Genomic DNA, 23,921 nt, shown 5'->3' with positions numbered 1-23,921 from the left:
CTGCTTGAGGGCCCCAAAGAAAGGAACTGCAAACTGGGTTCTATGAAATATCAATGTTAGTTATAGTCTTTAAAAGCATTAGTATTTTGTAGACTACTGATTTAAGCAACGCCGAAAGGCAATCAATATAAAATATTTCCTAAGCTCCAACTTGAAATATTAAGATCATAAGATAAAACATGAGAATATTTGGACATAAGAAGACTTAAAGGACATGAGAATAGTCTTCAAGTATCTGAAGTGATGTCATGCATAGAAGGAACTGGACTTTCTCTATTTAGAACCAGAACCTAAACTAGGACTATGAATAGATGTTGTAAAGAAGCAGACTTAGACTTGATGTAAAGAAAAACTTCATCATTAGAGCAATCAAAAAGTAGAATGGGCTTGGGGGCTGGTAGATTTTCCTCTCCATTAATTTTTGGAACTCTGTAGCATTTGGATATTCTAATTTATGAGGGCATACAAACACTCTAGTTAACAACAGAGCATCTTTCATATCCCATCTAGTTATCCAAAAAAAAAAAAAAAAAAAAAAGGGAATCTCTTAAGTATCCTTCTATCTGGCCTACCTGCCTAGCTGCACAATTTGCTCTGTGATCAGTAATCAGATCAATACTACACTTGTTCCTAGAAAGCATTTAACAATTGGCTGCCCTTTGCCTCCACTTATAATTTTTTGTGATTTTTCCAGACTAAAACACCCTTCACTAGCCCCTACTTCTTTATATGTGCTATCTTCCCCTATAAAAATGTAAACTTATGGGGGCAGCTGGGTAGCTCAGTGGATTGAGAGTTAGGCCTAGAGATGGGAGGTCCTAGGTTCAAATCTGACCTCAGACACTTCCCAGCTGTGTGACCCTGGGCAAGTCACTTGACCCCCATTGGAAGGTAAGGGTTTAAAAAAAATGTAAACTTATAAAGGACAGGAACTTGTTTTAAAATTGGTATACTCAGCACAGTATCATCCCATAGTAGTTCTTAATCATTTCTATTTCTTCATTTATTTGTCACAGATAATAATTATATAGGGGACTTTTATTTAGGTATAGATTGAATTGGGCCTCTGAGGTTTCTTTAAATTCATATTGCATGAGAGGGGGGAAAATCACTGTATCTAAGATAGCAAAGCTGTCTTAAAAAATAATAATATGAAAGTGTACTTACTTTATACATAATTTATGTTAAAGAAAAGTGACAAAGATTTTGAAGAAAATTTTTCATATAAACAAGGACTTCTTCAGGTAAAAGTTAAGAGACTGGGGTACAAATGAAAGGAGAAATAAATGTATATCCTAGAAAGATGGTAGAATTTGCCATCATTTCTTCACTTTTGTCTTTCAAAAATGTGTCAATAATTAAATTCAGACTTTTCTGGTAAACATCAAGGCACAGATCAAAACCAGTTTTCTTTGCTTTTCTATTCCCAGGGCTTAACACACAAACCCAAACATAAGTGCTTAATATTTGTTTAATTAAATCTAACTTTTAAATGAAATGTGATTTTTTTCCCCCCTTGAGTTGAGATGTTTTCACATTTTATTCCCAAAAAATTAAAGTTGTTCCCCGAAAGTGTTTTAATGTAATTGTTCACAGAATCCAATACATGCAACTCCTATTTTACTAAAAGATTCCTGTGTTTTTTATTTCATTTTACTAGCGTAAGTACAAACTCAGAGAACAGCTCCTTGAGTCCTGCAGCTTCAAATTCTTTTCGTAACTCATCCAACGATGAATACTCTTTGACTTCAAATGCCAGGAACCTACATTATACAAGAGAAACTCATGAATATGCCTAGATTTGTCAGAATGTAATTATCGATTCAGTTGCTTTTCTATCTGCAATAGTACTAAATTATACCTTTTGTGTTCCATCTGTACTTTTGTTTCAAAGAGTATACTAATCATTTTCTCTTTGCATTTCTTTCCGCTTGAGTCCACATCTACTTTGGAGGTTTTCTGAAGAATCAGGTACTCCTAAATGATAAATCAGGACATTAAATATATATCATACTATTTTAGAGACCTAGTTTTAAAAGTAATAAACATACAGAGTTTATTTCATATATTAAAAAATCTATATCTTAGGCCATATTTTAACATGGCTTTGGGTTTGCATATAGATAAAAGAGTCAGGTATTTTCATGCTACATTCATAGCCTCAACAAATAATATTTAGAATATATTCAAATTTTTTTGTCCCAACCAATGTTTTTATTGGTGAAGGGACCCTTATTGAGAAAATTCCTTCTATTGATACAGATGGTAACTGCTCAGTAACTTATACTCTAACTCAAGTCTTCTAATTAAGGATAGCTTTCTACCCATATTACATTACCTCTCTTCAAATTGGTATTATATGACTCTTCAAATTAGCATAGCATCTTTTAAAAATCTGAAAACAAATATATTTTCACAGAATTCCAATATACAGGCAGGTATTAAGTGAACTCTGAAAAGAAATTGCCAGTGTGTCCATATCCACTGACCAGCGTTCCAAGTCATATGTAGGCTTGACTCATTTATCTAAATTAATTTGTCTGTTTTAAGTCCATTTAGTCTTTCTTTTGAGAGGCAATATTGTAATGGCAGAATACTCATCTTGAACTTCAGAAAACCTGGACTTAAATCTAACCTAAGAAATATTAGTTATGTGACTCTAGGTAAGATTTTACTTCTTCAGGTCTCAGGGAGCCAGTTAGAAAGAAAAATGGATGGCAGGAGGTAACAAACTGACAAGCAATAACAGTTATAACTCTCTGAAACTAAATTTCAATTATAAGACACAGATCATTCTTTCCAGGTATTATAGATTTTTAAAAATGTCAAACTGATTTTTTTAATTACAAAGAGGTAAGAAAAAATTATTGCTTATCCCAAACATATTCTACTGTGCCCTCCTGTGCTTATGAGGTAAATGTGTACATATATATGCAAATGCACCTTTATAAAATATGTATAGTAATTAAAATCTTATAACTTCAAAATATGTGATTTCATTGATGTGAGTATCACTTCTGATAAAAGTTCTCTCATGTGTCAATGTGGTCATAAAATTAATTATATAGGCTAACATTTTGGCAACAAGCCTCTCTAAATTTAAGCTGATCCTTGAATGAGAATACTGGGAAAAAACTACCCAACTTTGTAATACACATGAATAGATTATAGATATATATCTTCATCTTGAATGTGTTATTAGTCACTAATTTCAAATGACTTATTTAATAAATAAAAACCAAAAATTCTTCAAAGTTTCTTATTTTTGTTGTATAAAAGTAGTAGGCAGGCATTCTTTCAAAGAAAATAAGTACTTTAAACAACAGTAATATAGAGTACAGCTATAGCCCTAGTAATTGGCCCATTCCTCACTAACTGCTATGAAACATTCTTTTATTCCTTCATTTTCTAGTGACAAAATAACAAAACTTTCATTCAGTATTCAATTTTAGCACCTTGATATTGTTTCTGTCTCCTTGTAGAAGAATAAGTATAATTTTGCCCAAAAACATCAGTCTTCCAGTAAGTCTTAAATTTGAAGTCCACTTCTCCACAGTTTTGACATACTTCGTCTTTGCTCTCATATGATCTAAATGCAAAAGGGCTATCCACATTCCATCATTCACAGATGTACTTGTGGACAATGAGCAGTCTTCAGAGCCAATAGGAGTTTCTGGTTGCCCAATGATGTACTTGAGATTTTGCTGAATCCATACAACCAGCTGATGTACCATAGGCTCAGACAAAAGTTTTTCTGCTTCTTCAAGTAGCTTCTCTTTTATAACTATACACTGAGCTCTGGTAAGGTGGTGAGAATTAACTGAGATTCCTGGCAGACAAAATGGGTAAGAAGCTGGTAAATGAAATGACAGATTTAATGGTATATTTTCATCCAAAAATCCTTGTCCATTTGTGTTAATTCTGAATGAAGTTCCACCTGTTTCTGGAAGAGATCCAAAATAATCAACCATGTATAATTCAGTTTAAATAAAACATTAATAACTTAAGAGTCTAATCAAACAATAACATTTATTAAACACTTTGTGCTAGGCATTATGCTAAGCACTGGGGAAATAAAAGGAAACAAAAGAGATCTTGCCCTCAAGGAGCTTACAATCTAATGAGAGAGACAACTTGCAAAAAAAAATATACAAAATATAGAAATATATATAGAAATAGAAAACAGTGAACAGAGGGAACATTGGAATTGAAAGGAGTTAGGGAAGGCTTATTTAAAAATGTTTTAACATCCCTCACAGTGTGAAAACTTTCAAGGCATAAGATGTCAATGATTGCTAAAAAAAAAAAAAAAAAGTTTTTATTTACAAATTATTTCCTTTGAGAACTTAATAGTCAATTATATTCAGTCTACCTAGTCCTGAAAATAATTAGAAAGCATTAATTCTCATAAACTTTTCTTCTTGAACCTAAGTGAAAATTGTGAGACTACAGATAAAAACTGGGAGAAATTGAACTATATATACAAGTCAAGGAAATAGTGACATCAAATTGATGCATACTGAGACAGAAAAAATGATCAAAGTAATTAAAGGAAATATGCTAAGTACAGTAAGTACATATGGCAATGTTCCCAAAAGTCCTTTTTTCACTAAATGTATATATATCCAAGTCAATATAATGTTAAGGTAATATCATGAAGTAAAAATGAGTGCATATCAACCAAATCCATCTAGCTCCAGAAGAACAAGGAAAAAAAGTAGACACCAAGTATTAAAAAAAATTCTGTTCTCTTTCAGATCTTCACCCCTTTGATGTGTTCAACTTCATTTCACCTCACTTTTAAAAAAAGTTGATAAAATGTCAGACCAATTCATTCTACAGGGGGCAGAAGCAAACAGATCAGAAAGGCAGAATACAACAGAACTGAGTGCACAAATGAATTTCTTTGAAGTTCAAGTTAGAGCCTATCTCAACCTCTTTCCCTGCATGCACTTGTTTTATTCTTTTTAACATGATAGGAAGTCAAATACTTCTTCATTTTCATACCTGAAAATTATTGTTCACCAGCTGAAGAACTCTAAGAAAGACAAATGCAATGCCAATTTAATATAGTTATAATTCCATTTTAAGAAATATGATATTCAAAATGCTTCCTTTTATTCATTATTGAAAATCTGGGTATCATTGCCTCCTTTAATTATTACTGTTAAGAATTTAATGAAAAAATAGTTCTAAATTTCTATAATGGTTTTAAATGTTAGAAAATTAAAACTATCCAAGTGAAACATAATTTCTTCATTACAAATGGAAATAATGGTTTTGATTGTCATCTAAATCAATAATTCAAAGAGTAGATTTTAAACTAATGTAAAACAAAGATGATTCTAAATTGTAATCTGGAATGTTTGGACCAGATCACAATTCCATCGATTGCACAGTAGTGTGTCTTTTCAAGGTCCTTCCAAAAGTAACTATCCTCTTTTGTTACATTTTCCCATTTTGTTAGATGTGAGATGAAACTTTATAGTTGTTTTCACTTATAATTTTATTTACTAATTTAAAGCACTTTATGTGCTTCTTAATGGTTAGAAAAGTTACAGAATTTGACTTCCTATCATGTGAATGAGAATGAAATAAGTATGGGCAGCAAAAGATAAAATGAAATCTTAATATTAAGAGGCAATAAATTTTAGCACTAAAAATCTTTCAAACAAAATAAGATTTTTAAAAGTTTTTTTAAAAGGATAAACTAGGATAATTGTAAAACAAGAATTGTAACAAACTAGAATTATATTATAATAAATGAATTCTCAAATAGAAGACTAAAATTGGCATGATATAGAACAAAGAGTAAGGACTTCAATTTATATCCTGGTACTTATAATCATTTATGTGGATTAAAGCAAGACATTTAAAACTCTTTTGGTTTTTCAATATTCTCATTTATAAAATGAATCGAGTTGGATGATATGACCTCTAAAATCCCTTGCAGTTCTCAATCTATAATTTTTTAATGGGTGATCCTATATAATTTTCCTATGCCTAAAACTATTAAAAAGTTGAATAAAAATTCATTGTGGGTAGTGTCTTCAAAAAGTGACACCTTCAAAGAAAAGGGAACTCTAATAGATCTTTTTGGAAAAATGAATACCTGCCTGCCTATACTTCTTCAATATGAACAATTATTCTCTGGAAAGCAGAACAGCAGTCATCTAATTTGGGGTATGTCATCTAGAAATAAGATGGAAATAAATAACTAAAATTTTTTTTATTTTCATTTTACAGCATTTTCTAGTTTTCAATTAAAATGCAAAGGTCCTAATTTTGTTAGAAAAAAACAAATTAATGTTTAGCATTTGTATTTACAAAGATGATAGCTAATACAAATTATAGAAGATGGAAACAAGACTAGGTAACAAACAGTACTGTAAAAATAAGGTCAGGAGTGAAAAAGCTCAGAATTAATTGAGGTTGGAGAGAGATACTAAGGATGTCAAAAAGAGATTTTGTTGTGTTGGGTTTTTTCTTTTCCCTACCCCAAACCGTACCCCAGAGGAAAAGGAAGAACAAAGAAGAGCTAGGATCTTTCTGTAAGGAAGACTGGAGAATGATAACTAACAACAAAGAGAAGGAAGAATAGATCAATTCTATTTATTTTTTCTGTTCTCTGACATAACCTTTAAACTAGAAATGACAGAACTTTAAAAATGACTAATAAGGAATTGATACCCACGATAAGTAAAGAAATAGTAAAAGAACATCTAGTTGCCTTTGAATTCAAATCACCTTGCCCAAATTTACTATATTTTTTAGTCCTAGAAGACCTAGCAGATATAATTACTAAAATCCCTGCCAGTGATATTTGAAAGAACGAAGGAAACACGAGAGAAACTACAAAATTGAAAAAAAAAAAGTGTTTGCCCAAGTTTCAAAAGAGGGAAAAGAACAGTATCTGAAAAACTATAGATTTGTTCCAAGGCAGAAGAGCAGTAAGGGCTAGCAATAGGGATTAATGATTTGCCCAGGGTCACTGGCTAGGAAGTGTCTGAGGTCAAATTTGAAATTTCCCATCTCTAGGCCTGGCTGCCAATCCACTGAGCCACTCAGCTGCCTCCTTGAGAACTTTTAAAAAATATTTTGTTTACTGGATTCCAATATAATCAGTTTCCTCTGTAATCCAATTTTTTTAATTCTGCATTTTAAAAACATTATATTGTGAGAAAAGGCCATGGGGCTTTGCTAGATTGTCTATGGATCCATGGATCATAAAAGAAAGAATTTTAGGGCTAAAGCACTGGACTAAATCTAACAAGATGAAATTCGGTAGGAATAAATGAAAAGCTACTCTTGGTACAAAAAAATCAACTTCATAAATATAATATGTAAGAGGTATGGTTGGTTGTTCTGAAAAAGATCTAGGCTTTTTTAATGGAGTGCAAGATCAAAATGAATGAATTTTAGTTGATGTGGGGGTCAAAAAAGCTAATGAAATATGTTGCATTAAAAAAGATACAGCTGGGGGCAGCTGGGTAGCTCAGTGGATTGAGAGCCAGGCCTAGAGACAGGAGGTCCTAGGTTCAAATCCGGCCTCAGACACTTCCCAGCTGTGTGACCCTGGGCAAGTCACTTGACCCCCATTGCCTACCCTTACCACTCATCCACCTATAAGTCAATACACAGAAGTTAAGGGTTTAAAATAAAAAAAAAATTATTAAAAAAAAAAAAGATACAGCTCACTTTTCTGCCTTAGAACTAACATCAATTCTATGACAGAAAATAAAGGGTTTTCTGTTTGTTTGGTTTTTTTTTTTAATTAAAGGTATGGCTTCTACACCACAGCGGCCTTCTTACCACCACCAGCAGGTTAACTGCCAACTGATAAACTGTTTGGCCATGGCAATTCATGAAACAAAGAAGCCAATTTCCTTGCTATTGAGAGTAACAAAGAAGAGACAGAATTCTAAAAATAACAGTTTTTAGGCCATTTGTAAACAATAAATTAACTGTTTTACTATGTCACAGGATAAAGATGACTCTCTGGTTGGCAGTTCATATTGCTCAAAGTTTTTATTAGACAATTTGCTGAAAGTCTGAAAAACTGTCTTAAAAGTTTCAATGTTCTGGATATTTTTGTATATTAATTAAAAAGCAAACAAACACACAGAAAAATGGAGCAACTTGAGGTTAAGGAGGGAAGAGAAAAATTAGAGTACAAGTTCAAACATTTCAAGCCTAATGTAGGTAAATTTTCAAAAAAGGAAGTATTTGTGTTAAGTTGACCTCTACAACTTGATGTTACTTAAGATACTAATCATATCATTATTGACACTCTTACAACAAATGAATCCCTAAAATATAAGGAAGTTTCAGTTACAAGGATAGCTCAAAGGTTCTCCTTGAAGAGGACAATAAATGAGTTAGCAGGGCTAATTTAATCAGTGACCCAGTAGTAAAAGGAAAGTCAGCTGTTCATCTTTCCCTCCAATCTTTCTGATGCATATAAACAAAAAAACCACCATGAAGATAATAACAGCAAGAGTTGATATTTTAAGGCTTAAAAAGTGTTTTATATAAATTATCACCTTTAAAGCCCACAATAACCCTGTGAAGTAGGAGCTCTTATTATATTTTACATATAAGGAAATTCAGCCAAAGAAATTAAATTACTTGCCTATACAAGGGTCGCCCATTCTGAGGCAGGTTTTTGTATGCCACTCTTTGTGACTCTAAGTGTCAAGCACTCTATTTTATTATATATCAATATCTAATGTAAAAAGTTAAAAGATAGTGGATCAATGGAATAGATTAGGGTAAATGACCTCAGCAAACTAGTATTCAATAAACCCAAAGATCCCAGCTTTTGGAACAAGAATTCACTATTTGACAAAAACTGCTGGAAAAATTACGTTTGGATCAACATCTCATACCTTATACCAAGATAAATTCAAAATGGGTAAATGACTTAAATATAAAGAATGAAATCATAGATAAATTGGGTGAACATAGAATAGTTTCAGATCTAGGGGAAAGGAAGGAATTTAAGATCAAGTAAGAGATAGAGAACATTGCAAGATAAAAAATGAATAATTTTGATAATATTAAATTAAAAAGGTTTTGTACAAACAAAACCAATGCAACCCAAATTAGAAGGGAAGCAACAAACTGGGGAAAAATTTATAACAAAATTCTCTGACAAAGGTCTAAGTCAAATTTACAAGAAATCAAGCCATTCCCCAATTGACAAATGGTCAAGCAAGATGAGTGGGCAATTTCCAAATGAAGAAATCAAAACTATAAATATAATCACATGAAAGTGTTATAAATCCCTCCTGATAAGAGAAATACAAATCAAAACAACTCTGAAGTATAACCTCACACCTAGCAGATTGGCCAATATGATAAAAGGAAAATAATAAATGTTGGAAGAGATGTGGCAAAATTGGGACACTAATGCATTGCTGGTGGAGTTGTGAATTGATCCAACCATTCTGCCCTTTGATCCTTTGATACCACTACTGGGTTTGTACCCCAAAGATAAAAAAAAAGTTTGTACAAAAATATTTATAGTTGCACTTTTTGTGGTGGCAAAAAATTGGAAAATGAGGAGGTGTCGAGAACACTATACACAGAAAGTGAAACACTGTGGAATGATCAAATGTAATAGATTCTGCTACTAATAGCAATGCAATAATCAAAAACAGTCCCATGGAACTTATGAAAAAGAATGCTATACGTAACTAGAGAAATAACTATGGGAATAGAAACACAAAATATATGATTTATCACTCGGTTATATGGCTATATGGTTTGAGGTTGTGGTTTTTAAAAGATTACTGTATTACAAATATAAATAATACAGAAATAGGTTTGAGTAATAAGACATGTGGAATTGCTTGTCTGCTCAAGGAGGGGGATGGAAGAGGGGAGAGAGAGAATATGAATCATGTAACCATGAAAAAATATTCTAAAAAAATAAAAATAATTAAGTTTTTAATTAAAATGTAAAGTTATTCTATTTTTAAAACTCAATAAGAATCTCTAAACCAAGAATATGAACCACAGGATCATAACCTTAGAGCTAGAAAGAACCACAGAAGCCATCTAGTCTGATCCATTCATTTTATAAATGAGGAAAATGAGATAAAAGAAGTTTAAGTGACTTTCCCAATATCACACAACAAGTCAAAGACAGAATTTGAAGCCAAATCCTTTGACTCCAGAACCAGTGGTCTTTTACTGTACCATGCTGCTTCTTATTCAAGAGATACACTGATACTCATTTTCCCAACTATATTTTTCATTCAATCATTTTGCATCTAATCATACAACATGCCAACCCCTGACCTAGGCACTAAAGATATAAATACAAAAAATGAACAACCCTTAGTTTCAAGGAATTAAAATTCTATTATTTGCATGACAGAAATAAAGTTTCCTCCTTAAATACTTGAGTTCATGATCTGTTTTTTGTTTGGACAGGTTTATCCAACCTATATCTTAAAAAAATGTACTTCCTATAAAATGAGTTTTGAGTAAGTACAGAACTAACCATATCACTTAAAGCCAAAAGAATCTGTCAATATATCTTATGTACTGATGGAAAAGCCAATGTTTCTGATTAGGCAAAAAACACAGGCTGCCTTTATTTATAGTAATTTTAAATATTCTTAGAAAGTAATTTTCATAAAAATTCATGCAAGTTATCACTCAAATAAGTGTGAGGAAGATTTTAACAAAAATAAACTTGGAAGGAAAGAAAACATCTTTACACATATGGAAGCAGTGATTTTTTCATTCTTTATTTCATTTCAGGCAAATGTGTCCCAGATCTACATATCTGGCCCAAGATTCTTTCTTTAACCCCAGTAATATATCACCAATTCCCAATGGGTCATCTCTAAATTAATATCCTATAGACATCCAAACTTCACACACACACACACACACACAAAATGAATGAGTACGGAGGGGGAACCTTTTCTTCCTGAATTTCTTCTTTGTACTCAGGGAGCCTCCATCTTTTTGGTCACTCGGATTCACATCCTCAAAAGTCAAGTCTCTATTCTGCATTCTCCCTTATAAGACCTCACATAAAATCAAGTGGAAAGTGTTATCAATTCCACCACATTTTATCTCACATTCATCCTCTTCCTTCCACTCTTATTGTGACAGTGTGAAGAACCTTCTGGAAAGAGAAAAGACTAGGGACAGGGAGATCAATTAGCTATTACAATATTCTAGGGGAATAGTAGATGAGGGACAGTACTACAGAGATGGCCTTTCATTCTAGGTAAATTGGCCTAGCTAGTCCCTAAAAACATTATTCCATCTTTCACTTGTGTTTTTCCCTATGCCTCACCTATATCTTTCAGAATCTAGTTTCCTTCAAAGTTCAACCTAAGTGCATCCAACAGGAATCCCATCCTGAACATCACAAGGTGCTAGTGCTTTCCCTCCCTCCTAACACACAAAATTACTGTGGATATATTCTATATTTTAATTTCCATGTACTTCCCCCACTAGACTGTAAGTTACTTAGGGGAAGGGACTCTATTTTTGTCTTTGAATCTCCAGAACCAGAATTATTGTTGTTGAATGAGTGAATTATCTTGAGACATTTCAAACTATTTTAAAACTATAAATTACAGAGAAGGCACAGATCAGAATTAGTATAGGAAGTTCCTCACTTGGGACAATGAAATTACAGGTTAGATACTTTTTTTAAAGCAAAGAGCCCATTCGAAAAAAAAGGGGGGAAAGAAAAATATACATTTTACTCTATGTTGGGAAGTAGAATAAATAAGAAATAGAAATGTTCTGTAATTTCCTCCTTAAAAGCAGGAAAATGTAAGTAACAAATACCTAATGACTATTTTAAAACACTTATTTTGTAAAAAAGAAAAAATTAAACCCCAATTCACATAACTGAACCAACATGAAATAAGATTCAAACTCAGGATTCTATTACATTCCTTTAATAAATATTTATATCATAATTGAAGGTTTACAGTTTTATCATAGTGTCTGCATACATTCTCTCATGTAAACCTCAAAATAGCCTGAGGTAGGTACCTTAGGTACTATATTATAATCTCTCTACAGATGAGGAAAATGAAGAGTCCAAGCAGTTTGTGATTGTGGAGGCTTCCTCTACTCAACAATCTTTTCACTATTTCACACTGTATTCTTATCAATATAGAATTTATCTAGTTGCATGCTGATTATCACACACCCACAAAACTAGGCTATACCTCAGCAAGGCAACCTCTATTTCTGCCCCTAAGCTACAATCCCTCTCATATTGACTTTATCCCAGTGGCAAGGTGAAAAGATGAGTTTTGCAGAGCCCTGCCATTATAGAGAATACCATACTGGGTACAATAGCAGCAAGTTCCTACTTCTTACACCACCTTTATAAGAAATTTAGGAACTAACAATGGCAGCTAACCAGGCTACCATGCTCCCCACACAGCACATTTTAAAACACCACTATTGCATTCAGTGAAATGTCCCACTTCCCAATGAACTTTTCAGTAACAAAAAGCGCTATGATGTTATACTAGGTTCTTTTATAATTCAATTACTTATTGATGCCAGAATACCGAATTAAATTAATTAGGAGTCACGGCTTTAAAGTCATGCTCAATTTAACAACTGATAAAGAATCCACAGTGTCCTCATTATTAAGGCACTGTACTTGTTTTCCACATTTGTATCCCAAGTCAAACACTCTTTTCTTTATTATTCTCTAACCCAGGCTACATTTTTTCAATTTCTCAGGCTCATTCTCATAACCCCAAAAGCCACACCCTTCCTATTAATGACAAATGAGATGTTATTATCCTAGAACTTGCACCTATAACTAAGAGGTATAAAAAGTTGATTACAGAAATATCCTTAGGCCTTTAAGTAGTCTATAAAATGTATCTGAGTTTAAAAATGCAGACAGTAATAATCAATAATGTTTTGGGAAGAAAATAGGATGCAGAAAATAAGGAAATCAAGCTAAATCAAGAGAGAAGGGATGAAAGAACATTGTATCAAGACTTTTATAAGCTCTTTGAGGGCCTGGACATCATCGCTCTAAGTAACAGTCCCTATCCCTCTCCACACACTTATCTATTATGATAAAGCCATAATTGTACATAACAGATGCTAAATAATGAGGATAAAAAAACTGCTGGAATAAGGAAAAAATAATTGGTCTTTTTAAATGGAAAACATTTCCCCTTTCCTCCTTTTATGTGAGTCAATATTATTTTTTAACCTAAAAACCACTGAAATGGTTCTATAAAAGGTGTCTCTTTCTTCTGGAAAAATCCCCTTTCCCTAGTCCATTAGTCACTCAGATGTAAAAAGAACCAACCCCCTTATGATAGCCTCCCTCCCTTCCCCATCTCCCAAAAATTCAATTTTCTGTCTTTCCAGTTATAAAAGGAAAGGATCCCGGGCAGCTGGGTGGCTCAGTGAATTGAGAATCAGGCCCAGAGACAGGAGGTCCTGGGTTCAAATCTAACTTCAGACACTTCCTAGCGGTATAACCCTGGGCAACTCACTTAACCCCCATTGCTTCACCCTTACCACTCTTCTGCCTTAGAACCAATACCCAGTATTGATTCTAAGATGGAAGGTAAGGGTTTAAAAAAAAAAGAAAGGATCTTTATAACTATCTGAACCTAATCTTAACACTTCTCTCTGAAATCATGTAGATAACTATCTCAGTATGCACATTTTATAAATTAGTAATCTAGATAATTGTTATCTGTACTAATCATTTCACCTAAAATTAGTGCTTTTCCCAAGTATTACAAGCATTTCACTGCTAATTTGTCACCTTAGTTTTCATTTTAACATCACTTCTTAGGCAGTAAGGTGGTATAGTTGTATAGAATATTGGGCCTATATTCAGTTAGACACTGTGTGACCCTGGGCAAGTAACTTACAGTCTACTTTCCTTGGTTCCCTCATCTGTAAAATGGGGGGTAATAACAGCACCTACCTCCCAGAGTTGTTGTGAGGATCAGATAAAATAATATTTTTAGGCCATTAGCGCAGTGCCTAGAACATAGTAGATAAGTGTTTATTCCCGTCCCTTCTTCCCAGTGTAAAAGTTACCACAAGGTCAAAATAGTCCAAAACAGCTCCACAAAACATAATTCACAAGGCAATACCGATTTAGTACAAAAACTCATTTGAAAAATATTATGAAGGATAATAAATGATTACAAGCAGTGCCACTACACAAACTACTAAATGGCAACCAGCGGGGAAAATGAGCCAAATGATCCCAAATGTATTTAAAAATTAAACTGGAAGAAAATAAGTGTGAAATGGAAGTCTCTCTATATGAACTGATGTTAAACATTGATGACAGTGGAATTGCCATTCACTAACATTTAGGAATCAATGAGGAAGTGAAAAAGGCACAAGAGGAGGTAAGCACCAATGAGGACTGTATTTGGTTCAAGGGTTCTCATAAGCATTTACATGATATATATATATATATATATGTATGTATATATATATATATCTAAAAATACACACACACACACACACACACACACACACACAGAAAGCTGACTTGGTTTCCTTATACTTGTCTGATCACTCCATTTCATTATCTTTTACTCACTCACCTATAATGTACATCACAGCCATTAATTATGAAGTCTCTATCCTAGGCTCTTTTCTCTCCTCTCCCTATAATCTCACTAACTCCCATGGATTTAATTATCATTTCCATATGACTTCCAAATACATATACGTGTATATGTGTGCCTATATGTGTGTATGTATATGTACATGAATATATTTATATATATACATATGTATATGTGATATATGTATATGTGTGTGTGTATCTATATATATGTATATATATATAAAATCTTCAATTCTAGTATGGGGAAATCTAGTGAAACCTATGGACCCTCCCAAAATATGTTTCCAAATACAGGATTTTTAAAAGGATTACAAAGGAAACTAATTAAATTGAAATACAAAATACAAAATATTTTTTAAAGTTTATGTACCTCAGTTTAAAAACCCCTACTCTAGCCTATTATGATCCTTTTAGAACCTGACTCATTTACTGGTTTATCCAAGTTTTGTGTCATCTGTAAAGTTGACAAGTATACCATCTTTTCCTTTATCCAAGTCACTGATAAAGATATTAAATATCACAAGGTCAAGCACAAGCACTCCAAAAGACCTCCCACTACACTGACTACATTTATTCTTTGAGTCTGGTGATCCAAACAGTTCTGAAGCTTTCTGGCTGTGCTAAGGTCTAGTCCATATCTCTCCATCTTTTTTCACAAAAATAGTATCAGACACTACTTGTATTTCCTTACTGGTCATTTTTGTTATTTCTAAGGATCTATTTCTATTGATAGCCATCATATCATATCATATATTCCAATTAAGATCTTATTGCTTCTTTGGTCTACCTTTTTCTCTCAATATAGTTAATTTTTTTTATCCCTTTCTTGTCCTTAGCTTCTATCATTACCCTGTATTTACTCTGAGCTTTAGCATTTCTGACCATACCATACTTATATATTTAACTTCCATTACCCATCATTGCTTCCATCTTTTGTTTATCTTTTTTTTAATTCAGATTGGTTGGTGAGGTCACCATGCATGTACATGTCTTTTCGAATACCCCATTTCTTCTCCTCATTACAACTGTTTCCCTTTATGTTTTCAGAATTTCATTTTTAAGGAATTCCTATCTCTCCTGAGGTGATTTTCCATGCAGTATTTTACAGCAAAGGATCCTCTCTACCTAAGAAATTTCCTCGAACTCTTTGAAATTTGCTTCCCAAAAACATTGGGTTCATGTTAAACAATGCCTCAATTTTCTTTCCTCTGTAATAAACTGTGGAAAGGAATAGTCCCTTCTCTTCAAAGCTGCTATTTTTCCACCTCAGCAATTAGTTCTTCCTTGCTAGTAAGCTGCTTGTGGGCAAGGACTATGTCATTTTGGTTTTTCTATTTCCAGTGCTTCAAATTAAGTAGGAACTCAATAAATGCTTGTTGACTTAATACAGTCTGAGCTCTTATTTCTCTGCACAGTGACCACAGCTTTTAAATAAATTATAGTTTTGCAAAAATGGTGATAATAAGGGGTAGCTGGGTAGCTCAGTGGATTGAGAGCCAGGCCTAGAGAAGGGAGGTCCTAGGTTCAAATCTGACCTCAGACACTTCTCAGCTGTGTGACCCTGGGCAAGTCACTTGACCCCCATTGCCTAGCCCTTACCACTCTTTTGCCTTGGAGCCAATAAACAGTATTGGTAAGGGTTTTAAGAAAATGGTGATAATAAAAGTCACTATCTTTATCTTTTGCCATTTCCTGATTTTCAACTCATTTCATGTGAATAGGTCAGATTGAAGCTATTGCAATCTGTGCACAGTCTTCTCATCTGTAGCTTTTCTTCTCATTTTATGTTGATTGTAGCCCTAACTCTAGCCAAAGGTATGATTATACAAAGAAAGCTATTTTTCTCTTCAGAATTTCAAGTCAGTAACCAGCCACTTCCTGTCTATTAGATATAGCTAATTTCATTTTTTATGTTACTCAGTGTTCACCAAGTCTAATGTCTTCCAATGAGCTTCTGGAAGAAAATATTCTTGATAGAGAAGCATAAAGCTTCTGAGAGGTTTATATGTCTGTTCCATCTCTAGGCCATATTTTCCAATGTTCTTCAATATTCTTCCCTGTGCTCATCTTCACAGGGAAGTCACCTAGAATTAAAGCACCCAGTTTGGAGGATCTTTTTTTCTTTTCTTTTCTTTTCTTTTTTTTTTTTTTTTTTTTTGAAGATTGGATGAAGATTTTCTTCATAGAATTTCCCTACCCCTCAAAAAGATGTCAAATAAATTTTAACAATCTTCTTTGCCAGTGTTACACTTAAGCTCAAATAAGAATTTGTATATAAGCAACTAGCCAACAAAGAAGGAACTAGAAAAAGTATCAGAAATAAAAGGCAAACAAGTAAACAGGCCATAAATAGTAAAAGGGCAGCACCATAGTGAAGTAACCACTATTTTGATGGCATGAATCTTTCCAGGTTTCCTAGAAGAGTATATGAATAATCCCATACAAATTTGACTCACCAACTCTTTACCTCCTATTCCAAATATGAATAGATGCCATTTATAATCACTTAAAAGTTTTTCAAAACACTTCATTTATATTATGTCATTTCACTTTCTTAATAATTCTGGGAGTTGAGTTTCTGAGGAGAGGGGTGCAAACCTGTGATTTTGTGTAAGTGTCAACCCACTGCAGAAAACGGGCCACTTTGTTGTAAGTTCTAGCTTTAGGACTGCCTGTAGCACTGAGATACCAAAGTGACTTGTCCTGGATCACACAGCAGCTAATGTGCGTCCAATATTTTACTTAGGACTTTGGGACTCAAAGGCCAGCCCCTTCTAAACTGTGCTCTACAGATTATACCCCTTTTTTAGATGAGGAAATCAAGGGTCGGTAAAGTCCGTGCCTTGCTCACCACCCCGCTAGTATCTGAGTAAGGATTCAAATCCAGGGGTATTGGACTCCCTTAGGAGACTGGTGCCAGACTCCATCCTTTAAATGCACAAAATAAAATGCTATTATTGCAAAGGAAGCCAAAGGTTAGTGAAAATAAGGATGGCTTTTTTTCCCATTCAAATTCACAGGCTCCACCCGAAATCAATCCTCAGCTCCCTACAGGGTACCCACAGTAGAGAAACCCTGCTACAAGCCCGGTGCTCTTCCACTAGTCCGCCTGTTGGGCTATTCATTGGTTCTATTGAAATGTAAGGAGCATTAAAATTCTGTAGCCTCTCCCCATCGCTAGAGTTCAGGGAGGCAGGACTGGAGCTCACACTCGCCACTTCCCTGGAGTCTACGTTTTCTCCACTACAAAGTGGGAGGGGCCGCATGGGATGAAGTCTAGGGGCCTTCGCGGCCCTCTCATCTGAGGCAGTGAGGAAATGCAAACGAGGTAAGTTCGGGCTCGGGGCCGCGGAGGGGAGAGGGGCGTCGGTCACCTGAGCAGCTCATCATCTCCCATTCGTCCGGCCCACAGAAAATAGACTCGAGAGCCGAAAGCTCTTCTTGTACCAGATCGCCCATGACGGAGGCAGCCGAGCAGAGGCATTTCCGCCGAATGCTCCGCCTCTACCGCCCTCGCCCCAAGCCTGCAAGGAGCCTGCGCGGTCGGCAGAGGGCGCGCCAACCCCTCCCTCTACTCCTTAGATCGTGCTACCCACGTGGGCCAGGACCTAGCGTGAGCTCGGTAAGAAGAATCCCGACCCTACCGCTTCCTGACTCTGCTACTGCCTATGTCTCCCCTGGGCTCCCAGAACGTCTACTTACGCTAGGTGGCTCCACAGTGCACAAAGCGCGGGAACTGGGGTCAGGAAGATGAGTTCAAATCCAGCCTCAGACACTTCCTAGCTGTGTAACCCCGGATACAACCTCTTCCTCAGTTTCCCCATCTGTAAAATGAGAGCCGTAATAGCATCACCTCCCAGGGTTATCGTGTGACAAATGAGATGTTTATGAAGTGCTTAGTTCAGGGCCTGGCATAAATGTTAGCTAGTATGATGATTTAAATCCAGCTTCTGACACTGCCACATCAGGCAAGTCTGCGAACTCCTTTACCTCAGTTTCCCCATCTGTAAAATGGAGGTAATAATAGCACCCACCTCCCAGGCTTTTTGTGAGGCAAATGAGATAATATTTGTAAAGTGGGTGCCTGGTATATTTGTTATTGTCTTGTATAGTCATTTCAATCATATCCTAATCTTCAGTAACCCTCCTTTGCAGTTTTCTTGGCAAAAATACTGGACTGGTTGTCATTTGCTTCTCCGGCTCATTTTTTTACAAATGAGCAAATTGCCCTCAAATAAGGTTAAGTGATTTGTTCAGAGTAATATTGCTGGGAAGTGTCTGGGGTTGGATTTGAACTCAGGACAAGCACTCTATGCACGATGATGCCACCTCACTTCCCCATGTAGCATATAGTAAAGTATCATATAAAAGCTAGTGAATAGCTATTATCATGGATTCCTGGGCCTCCTATCAAAGCTCTCATAATACTCAGAGGCACTGGACTTGGGGTCCCTGATGTCTGGCAGTCTTAGGTTCGAGCCTCTGACTCATATTGACTGTGAGACCCCCAGCAAGTCACAGTTTCCCAAGGGTTCCAGGCATTTGTTTCTTAAGAGATAAGACCCTAAATTGATGATCTGCAGGCTCCCTACACATTGATGAATTATAGATCCAGACTGGAAAGGAAGCCTCAGAGATTCCCCTGCTTAACAGAGGAGGAAACAGGTCAGAAAAGGTAAAATGGAATCAGTCCTGAAAGCAGTCAATGCCAGAACTGGGGAATCAGTGCTTTGCCTCTCTCTATTATTTCCAGTTTGTCTTGAAGATAAGCTTGTTTGTACATAGTTATTTGTGTATCCTCTTCCTCAGTGGACTTCAGTTCCTTAAGGGCAGGGACTATCTTTTTTCTTTCTTTGTATCCCAATATTTATGCAGCATATAGCACATGAAGCATAATAAACCTTTGTTGACTCATTCCAAATTTAAGATTTTTTTCACTCCAGTTTTAGGGAGCAATTATTGACTCTGGCTGGTGGAGCTAATCTCCCAGAGGAAGGGGTTCTTTTGCTGTTATGAGCACTATGATTCGGTTCACCTGACTACATGATTTAGAAATCATGGAGGAGAACACAGAATTTTAGAGCTGGAAGTTTTATAGTTGTTTAACCCCCTCATTTTAAAGAGAGGGAAACCGGGGTCCAGAGATATTCTGACTCAGCTGTACACCAAATCCCTAAAGAGAAGAAAGGGTTGAAATTGCCTCTAATCCCTCAGATTCTAGGGCTTAAAACCAGCAAATAGCCTTTCATCTAAGATGTGCAAAAGGTAGCTTCTTAGCATCTGCAAGAGAGGATTTCCTCACATTTGGACTCCACAGCCTTATTACTCTATATACATTGGGAGAAATAGCAACAGGGCTTATGAGGAGAATTGTAGTAATAATAGCTAATCTTTATGAACTTTAAGGTTCTCATACAACAAACCCTTAAGGTAGGCAATATTATTACCTCATTTTATAAATAAGAGAAATGAGGTTGGAGGAGATTAACAAGCTTCCCAAGGACAAATAATAGAGGCAGAATTTGAACACAGACCTGGCCAACTCCAAGGCCACCACTTGCCTCAGTGTCGTGGCTGTATCATTTCATTCACATCCAACTCTTAGTGACCCCATCTGGGATTTTCCTAGCAAAAATACTGGATGGTTTGCCATTTCCTTCTCGTTTTACAGATGAGGAAACTGAGGCCAACAAGGTTGAATAACTTGTTCAGGGTCATCAAACTGGTAAGTGTCTGAGGCCATATTGGACCTCGGGAAGATGAGCCTTTCTGATTTCAGGTCCAGTACTCTATCCACTGTGCCACCTAGCTGCCCTCTCTATGTGTTAACACCAAAACAGATAAAACGTTTCCTTCACATTCTCTTTTTTGCTTGGAACTGTGCTGGGAGGAGGGACAGGTGGGGGGGAGGAAGGGAGGATAGGGATCTGAAATAGAGAATTTTAGGTGAGATAGTGAGGACAGAATAGAATTATGGACTTGGAGTCAACACACTTGAATTAAAATCCTAGCTCTAACACGTACTAGTTATGTGGTCCTAGGCAAGTCACTTAACCTCTGTCAGTCTCAGTCTCCAAAGCTTCAATATCCTTGATGAGATACTGCCTTACAGAAATATTATAAGAATCAAATGAGATAGCATGCATAAAGCACTTTGAAAATGTATAATTGTTAGCTATATCATTATCAATCTTGAGGAAGGAAAGGTAAGAAAAAAGCATTTTTTAGAACCTCCTGTGTGCCAGTCACTATGCTAAGTGCTTTACAAATATTAACTCATTTGAGTTAAACCTGCAAGGGAGGTGCTGTTATTATCCCCATTTTACAGTTCAGGAAACTGAAAAAGACATTAAATGACTTGCCCAGGGTTGCACATCTAGTAAGTGTCTGAGGTCACATTTGAACTCAGATTCCTGATTCCAGGCTGCCTTTAATTATCATTATATTGTTCTTATGAATTGCCAAATGGAGCACAAAGCATGAAAAAGGATGGCCCATTTGATCTCCCAGGACCACTAGACTAATTCTAAATCTAGGGAGAAGAAAAATCTCCACAGGAGATAGTTACACTGGACTGTCACTCAGTGAGAAAGGGTCATCTTGGAAAATGACCAACAGATTTCCCATCTCTCAAGTAATAGAGAATTCCACCTATTTTTGCCCAGCCAGAGAACGAATAGTAATAGTAATAGCTAGCACTGATAGAATGCTTTAAGATTTATACAGTATTTTACAAATATTTTATCTCACAACAACCCTGAGATGTAGGTACTATCATCTGCTTTTTGCTGATGAGGAAACTGAGGTAGACAAGTTAAGTGACTTACCCAGGTCACATATCTAGTCAGTGTCTGATGTAGGATCTGTTTGTCTGCCACAGGAGTTTGTGGGAATCTAGGGAAAATAAGAATTGAAGGGGATATCATTGAGACCATTCCCTCTTTCATTCTGATTCTTTCATTACATTGAGGTTCAACCAATTTCAAATGTGAATGACATCGTAGGATTAAGCCTAGACCATTCTACTCAGTTAGGACTAGAAGCAAAGCAGCTGTCAGAGAGATATCTGGCTGGCCCTATGATCTAAGCAGCAAGCAACCACTTGAGGGAGTATCAATACTGTGTTTATTATCTTTCCAGTTCTTGCAGTAAATATACCTGAACTATAATGGGAGGGGATTTTTCTTTTAAATCACACAGGATGGAAGAGATAAGTATTTCCAAGGGAAATGAGATGTTACCTTTGGAGATTTTTCTTGATGCTTAAAATTTCCATTTAGTGGAAAGACAGGAATTGAAGTTTCAATAGATAGGAAATGGGGAACTACCTAGTGAAGCTGCTATCTATCCACTAGAGGTATGTGAAATATTTTTGTGGGGGTGATTTTGCATTTTAAGCCTGAAACTGGACCAAGAGAAACCTGGTAAATGCAAGGGGTGCAGGTTAGAACAACTTTTTTTTTTAATCCTTACCATCTATTTTAGGATTAATATTATGTATTGGTTCTAGGCAGAAGAGCAGTAAGGGCTAGGCAATGGGCATTAAGGGTCACATTAGCTAGAAAATGTCCAAGGACATATCTGAATCCAGGACCTCCAATCTCCAGGCCTAGCTCTCAATCTACTGAACCACTTAGTTGCCCCCCATTTAGATAACTTCTTAACTATCTTCCCAAATAAGTGGGACAAGCATTCTACTTCCTTTACTTCCAACATTTTTTGTTCAATAATAGAATTTTCACCTCCTGCACAAGAGAGGTTGGTGAGTTACTGGCCAAAGTAGCTTTGCTCTAAAAAGGAAAGAATATTGACTCTAAATCAAAAGAACGGAGTTCAAATCCTATCTCTGGTGTGAACTAGCCTTAATAAATCATTTAATCTCCCTGGCCCTTTGTTCTAAAGTTAGGGAATTGGACTAGATGACTTCAGAGAGTTTCCAGCTCTAGATCTATGATCCAAAGCCCTTGCCTCATGAAGGTCCCTCCATCCTCATCACTACATATAGAAAAGCCATCAAATTTAATTAGATATCTATGCTGCAGGTAACACAATTCTAAAAGCACTCAGATATCAGATATTTCAAAAAGGAAAGTCATAGGATTATTATCTTTAGAGTCAGAAAGGCTTTTAGAGGCCATATAATTCAGTTCCTTCATTTTACAGATAAGGGCCTGAAGCTGAAGCAGGCACAGTGGAGCACCTAGACCTTGGTCAGCCATCAAAGAAGCCAAGGTCATCCATTGTACCCTGAGTCACCACCAGTCATCCTGACTCTTGTCTTGCCACTGGACATCGATGACTCTGGAAGAAAGGTAAAACTGATGACTTTGTGTAACTCTGCTTCAGTTAAATCCAATTCCAAAACAAGTCAAAATATCTCCCTGTGACGTCATTGGTCTTCTTCAAAAATGAAGGACAAACAACAAGAATCTGAAGGTTAGATGGGGTTAAATGATTTGGTAATAAGTAACATGGGTAATAACTGACAAGCTAGATTTGAACTCAGAATTGTCTGACTCTAAATTCAGTGTTCTTTCTACTGTGACATGCTGCCTATCAGAAAAAAAAAAAAAAAGGAAAAGGAAAAGATCATAGATTATACTTAAACAACAAAAAATGAATGAGAAAACACTAGTAATTACTAAACTTTGTGCATTCTTTTTCTCATCTCTACAATATTTGTGAGAAGGATCCATGCATATATGGATGGTATCATTAAAGAAAGTAGAAGGGAACAAGTAGGGTTTTACAGACCACATCTTCACAGTTCGTTGATTAAGAACCATAGAAAATATAGGTTTCCTTTGTACTTATTCATCTTACTTACAAAAAAATATTCAGTTCCCAGAACAAAATACATTTATCTTAAGGTTTTTCTTAAACATAATGTCTTCTATGTATCTTTTAATATCTTAAAAGATTCTAAGATTGATGGGGTAACCACAGAGATGATTTTGTTCAATGATCCCCTGAGAATCAACATAAAATGAGGTCTTTAAAAATAACTAAATTATGTAAAGGTCTCTAAAAATAACTAAAAATAACTGAAGAGGTTCCCCAGTTTCATGGAGAAGGTACTACACAAATGGAAAGGAGTGTTCACTTCACTGGAGATGTTCTCCAGATGCTCTCCTCGAAGATGTCATTGCCTCCATGGGATCTACAGTCTGTCAGAAGATATCTGCAAAGTGATCCACACAGGAAAAACAAAGTGGGTAAAAAGCACTTAATGCCCAGATGAGGAAATAAGGCATAAAAACAAAAGATAGTAATAAATTTTTTTAAATAAAAACTTGGG

At 35.4% G+C, this 23,921-nt stretch overlaps 1 protein-coding gene across 1 annotated transcript; it reads right to left on the bottom strand.

Moving 5' to 3' along the window:
- Positions 1 to 1,475: 1,475 nt before the first annotated feature.
- RWDD3 (RWD domain containing 3) lies at positions 1,476 to 18,088 on the bottom strand. The gene is made up of 4 exons (XM_044675869.1): positions 17,998 to 18,088; positions 3,456 to 3,943; positions 1,862 to 1,977; positions 1,476 to 1,763 (listed from the first exon to the last, which is right to left on the bottom strand). Exons 1-4 carry the CDS (start codon positions 18,080 to 18,082, stop codon positions 1,649 to 1,651), a joined length of 804 nt encoding a protein of 267 aa, XP_044531804.1. The 5' UTR covers positions 18,083 to 18,088; the 3' UTR covers positions 1,476 to 1,648.
- Between the last annotated feature and the right edge of the window lie 5,833 nt (positions 18,089 to 23,921).

Source organism: Gracilinanus agilis, chromosome 4 (genome assembly GCF_016433145.1).
Source record: "Gracilinanus agilis isolate LMUSP501 chromosome 4, AgileGrace, whole genome shotgun sequence".
NCBI lineage: Eukaryota > Metazoa > Chordata > Mammalia > Didelphimorphia > Didelphidae > Gracilinanus > Gracilinanus agilis.
Note: the sequence above shows the minus strand (reverse complement) of the source record. Positions and strands in the feature narration are given on the sequence as shown.

Coding starts and splice junctions, on each gene's coding strand:
- RWDD3 (XM_044675869.1), bottom strand. CDS start 18,082: ATGGGCGATCTGGTACAAGAAGAGCTTTCGGCTCTCGAGTCTATTTTC. Junction 1,978..3,455: donor GAGACAGAAACAATATCAAG/GTGCTAAAATTG, acceptor TTTATCATTTAG/GAGTACCTGATTCTTCAGAA. Junction 1,764..1,861: donor GTACAGATGGAACACAAAAG/GTATAATTTAGT, acceptor TGTATAATGTAG/GTTCCTGGCATTTGAAGTCA.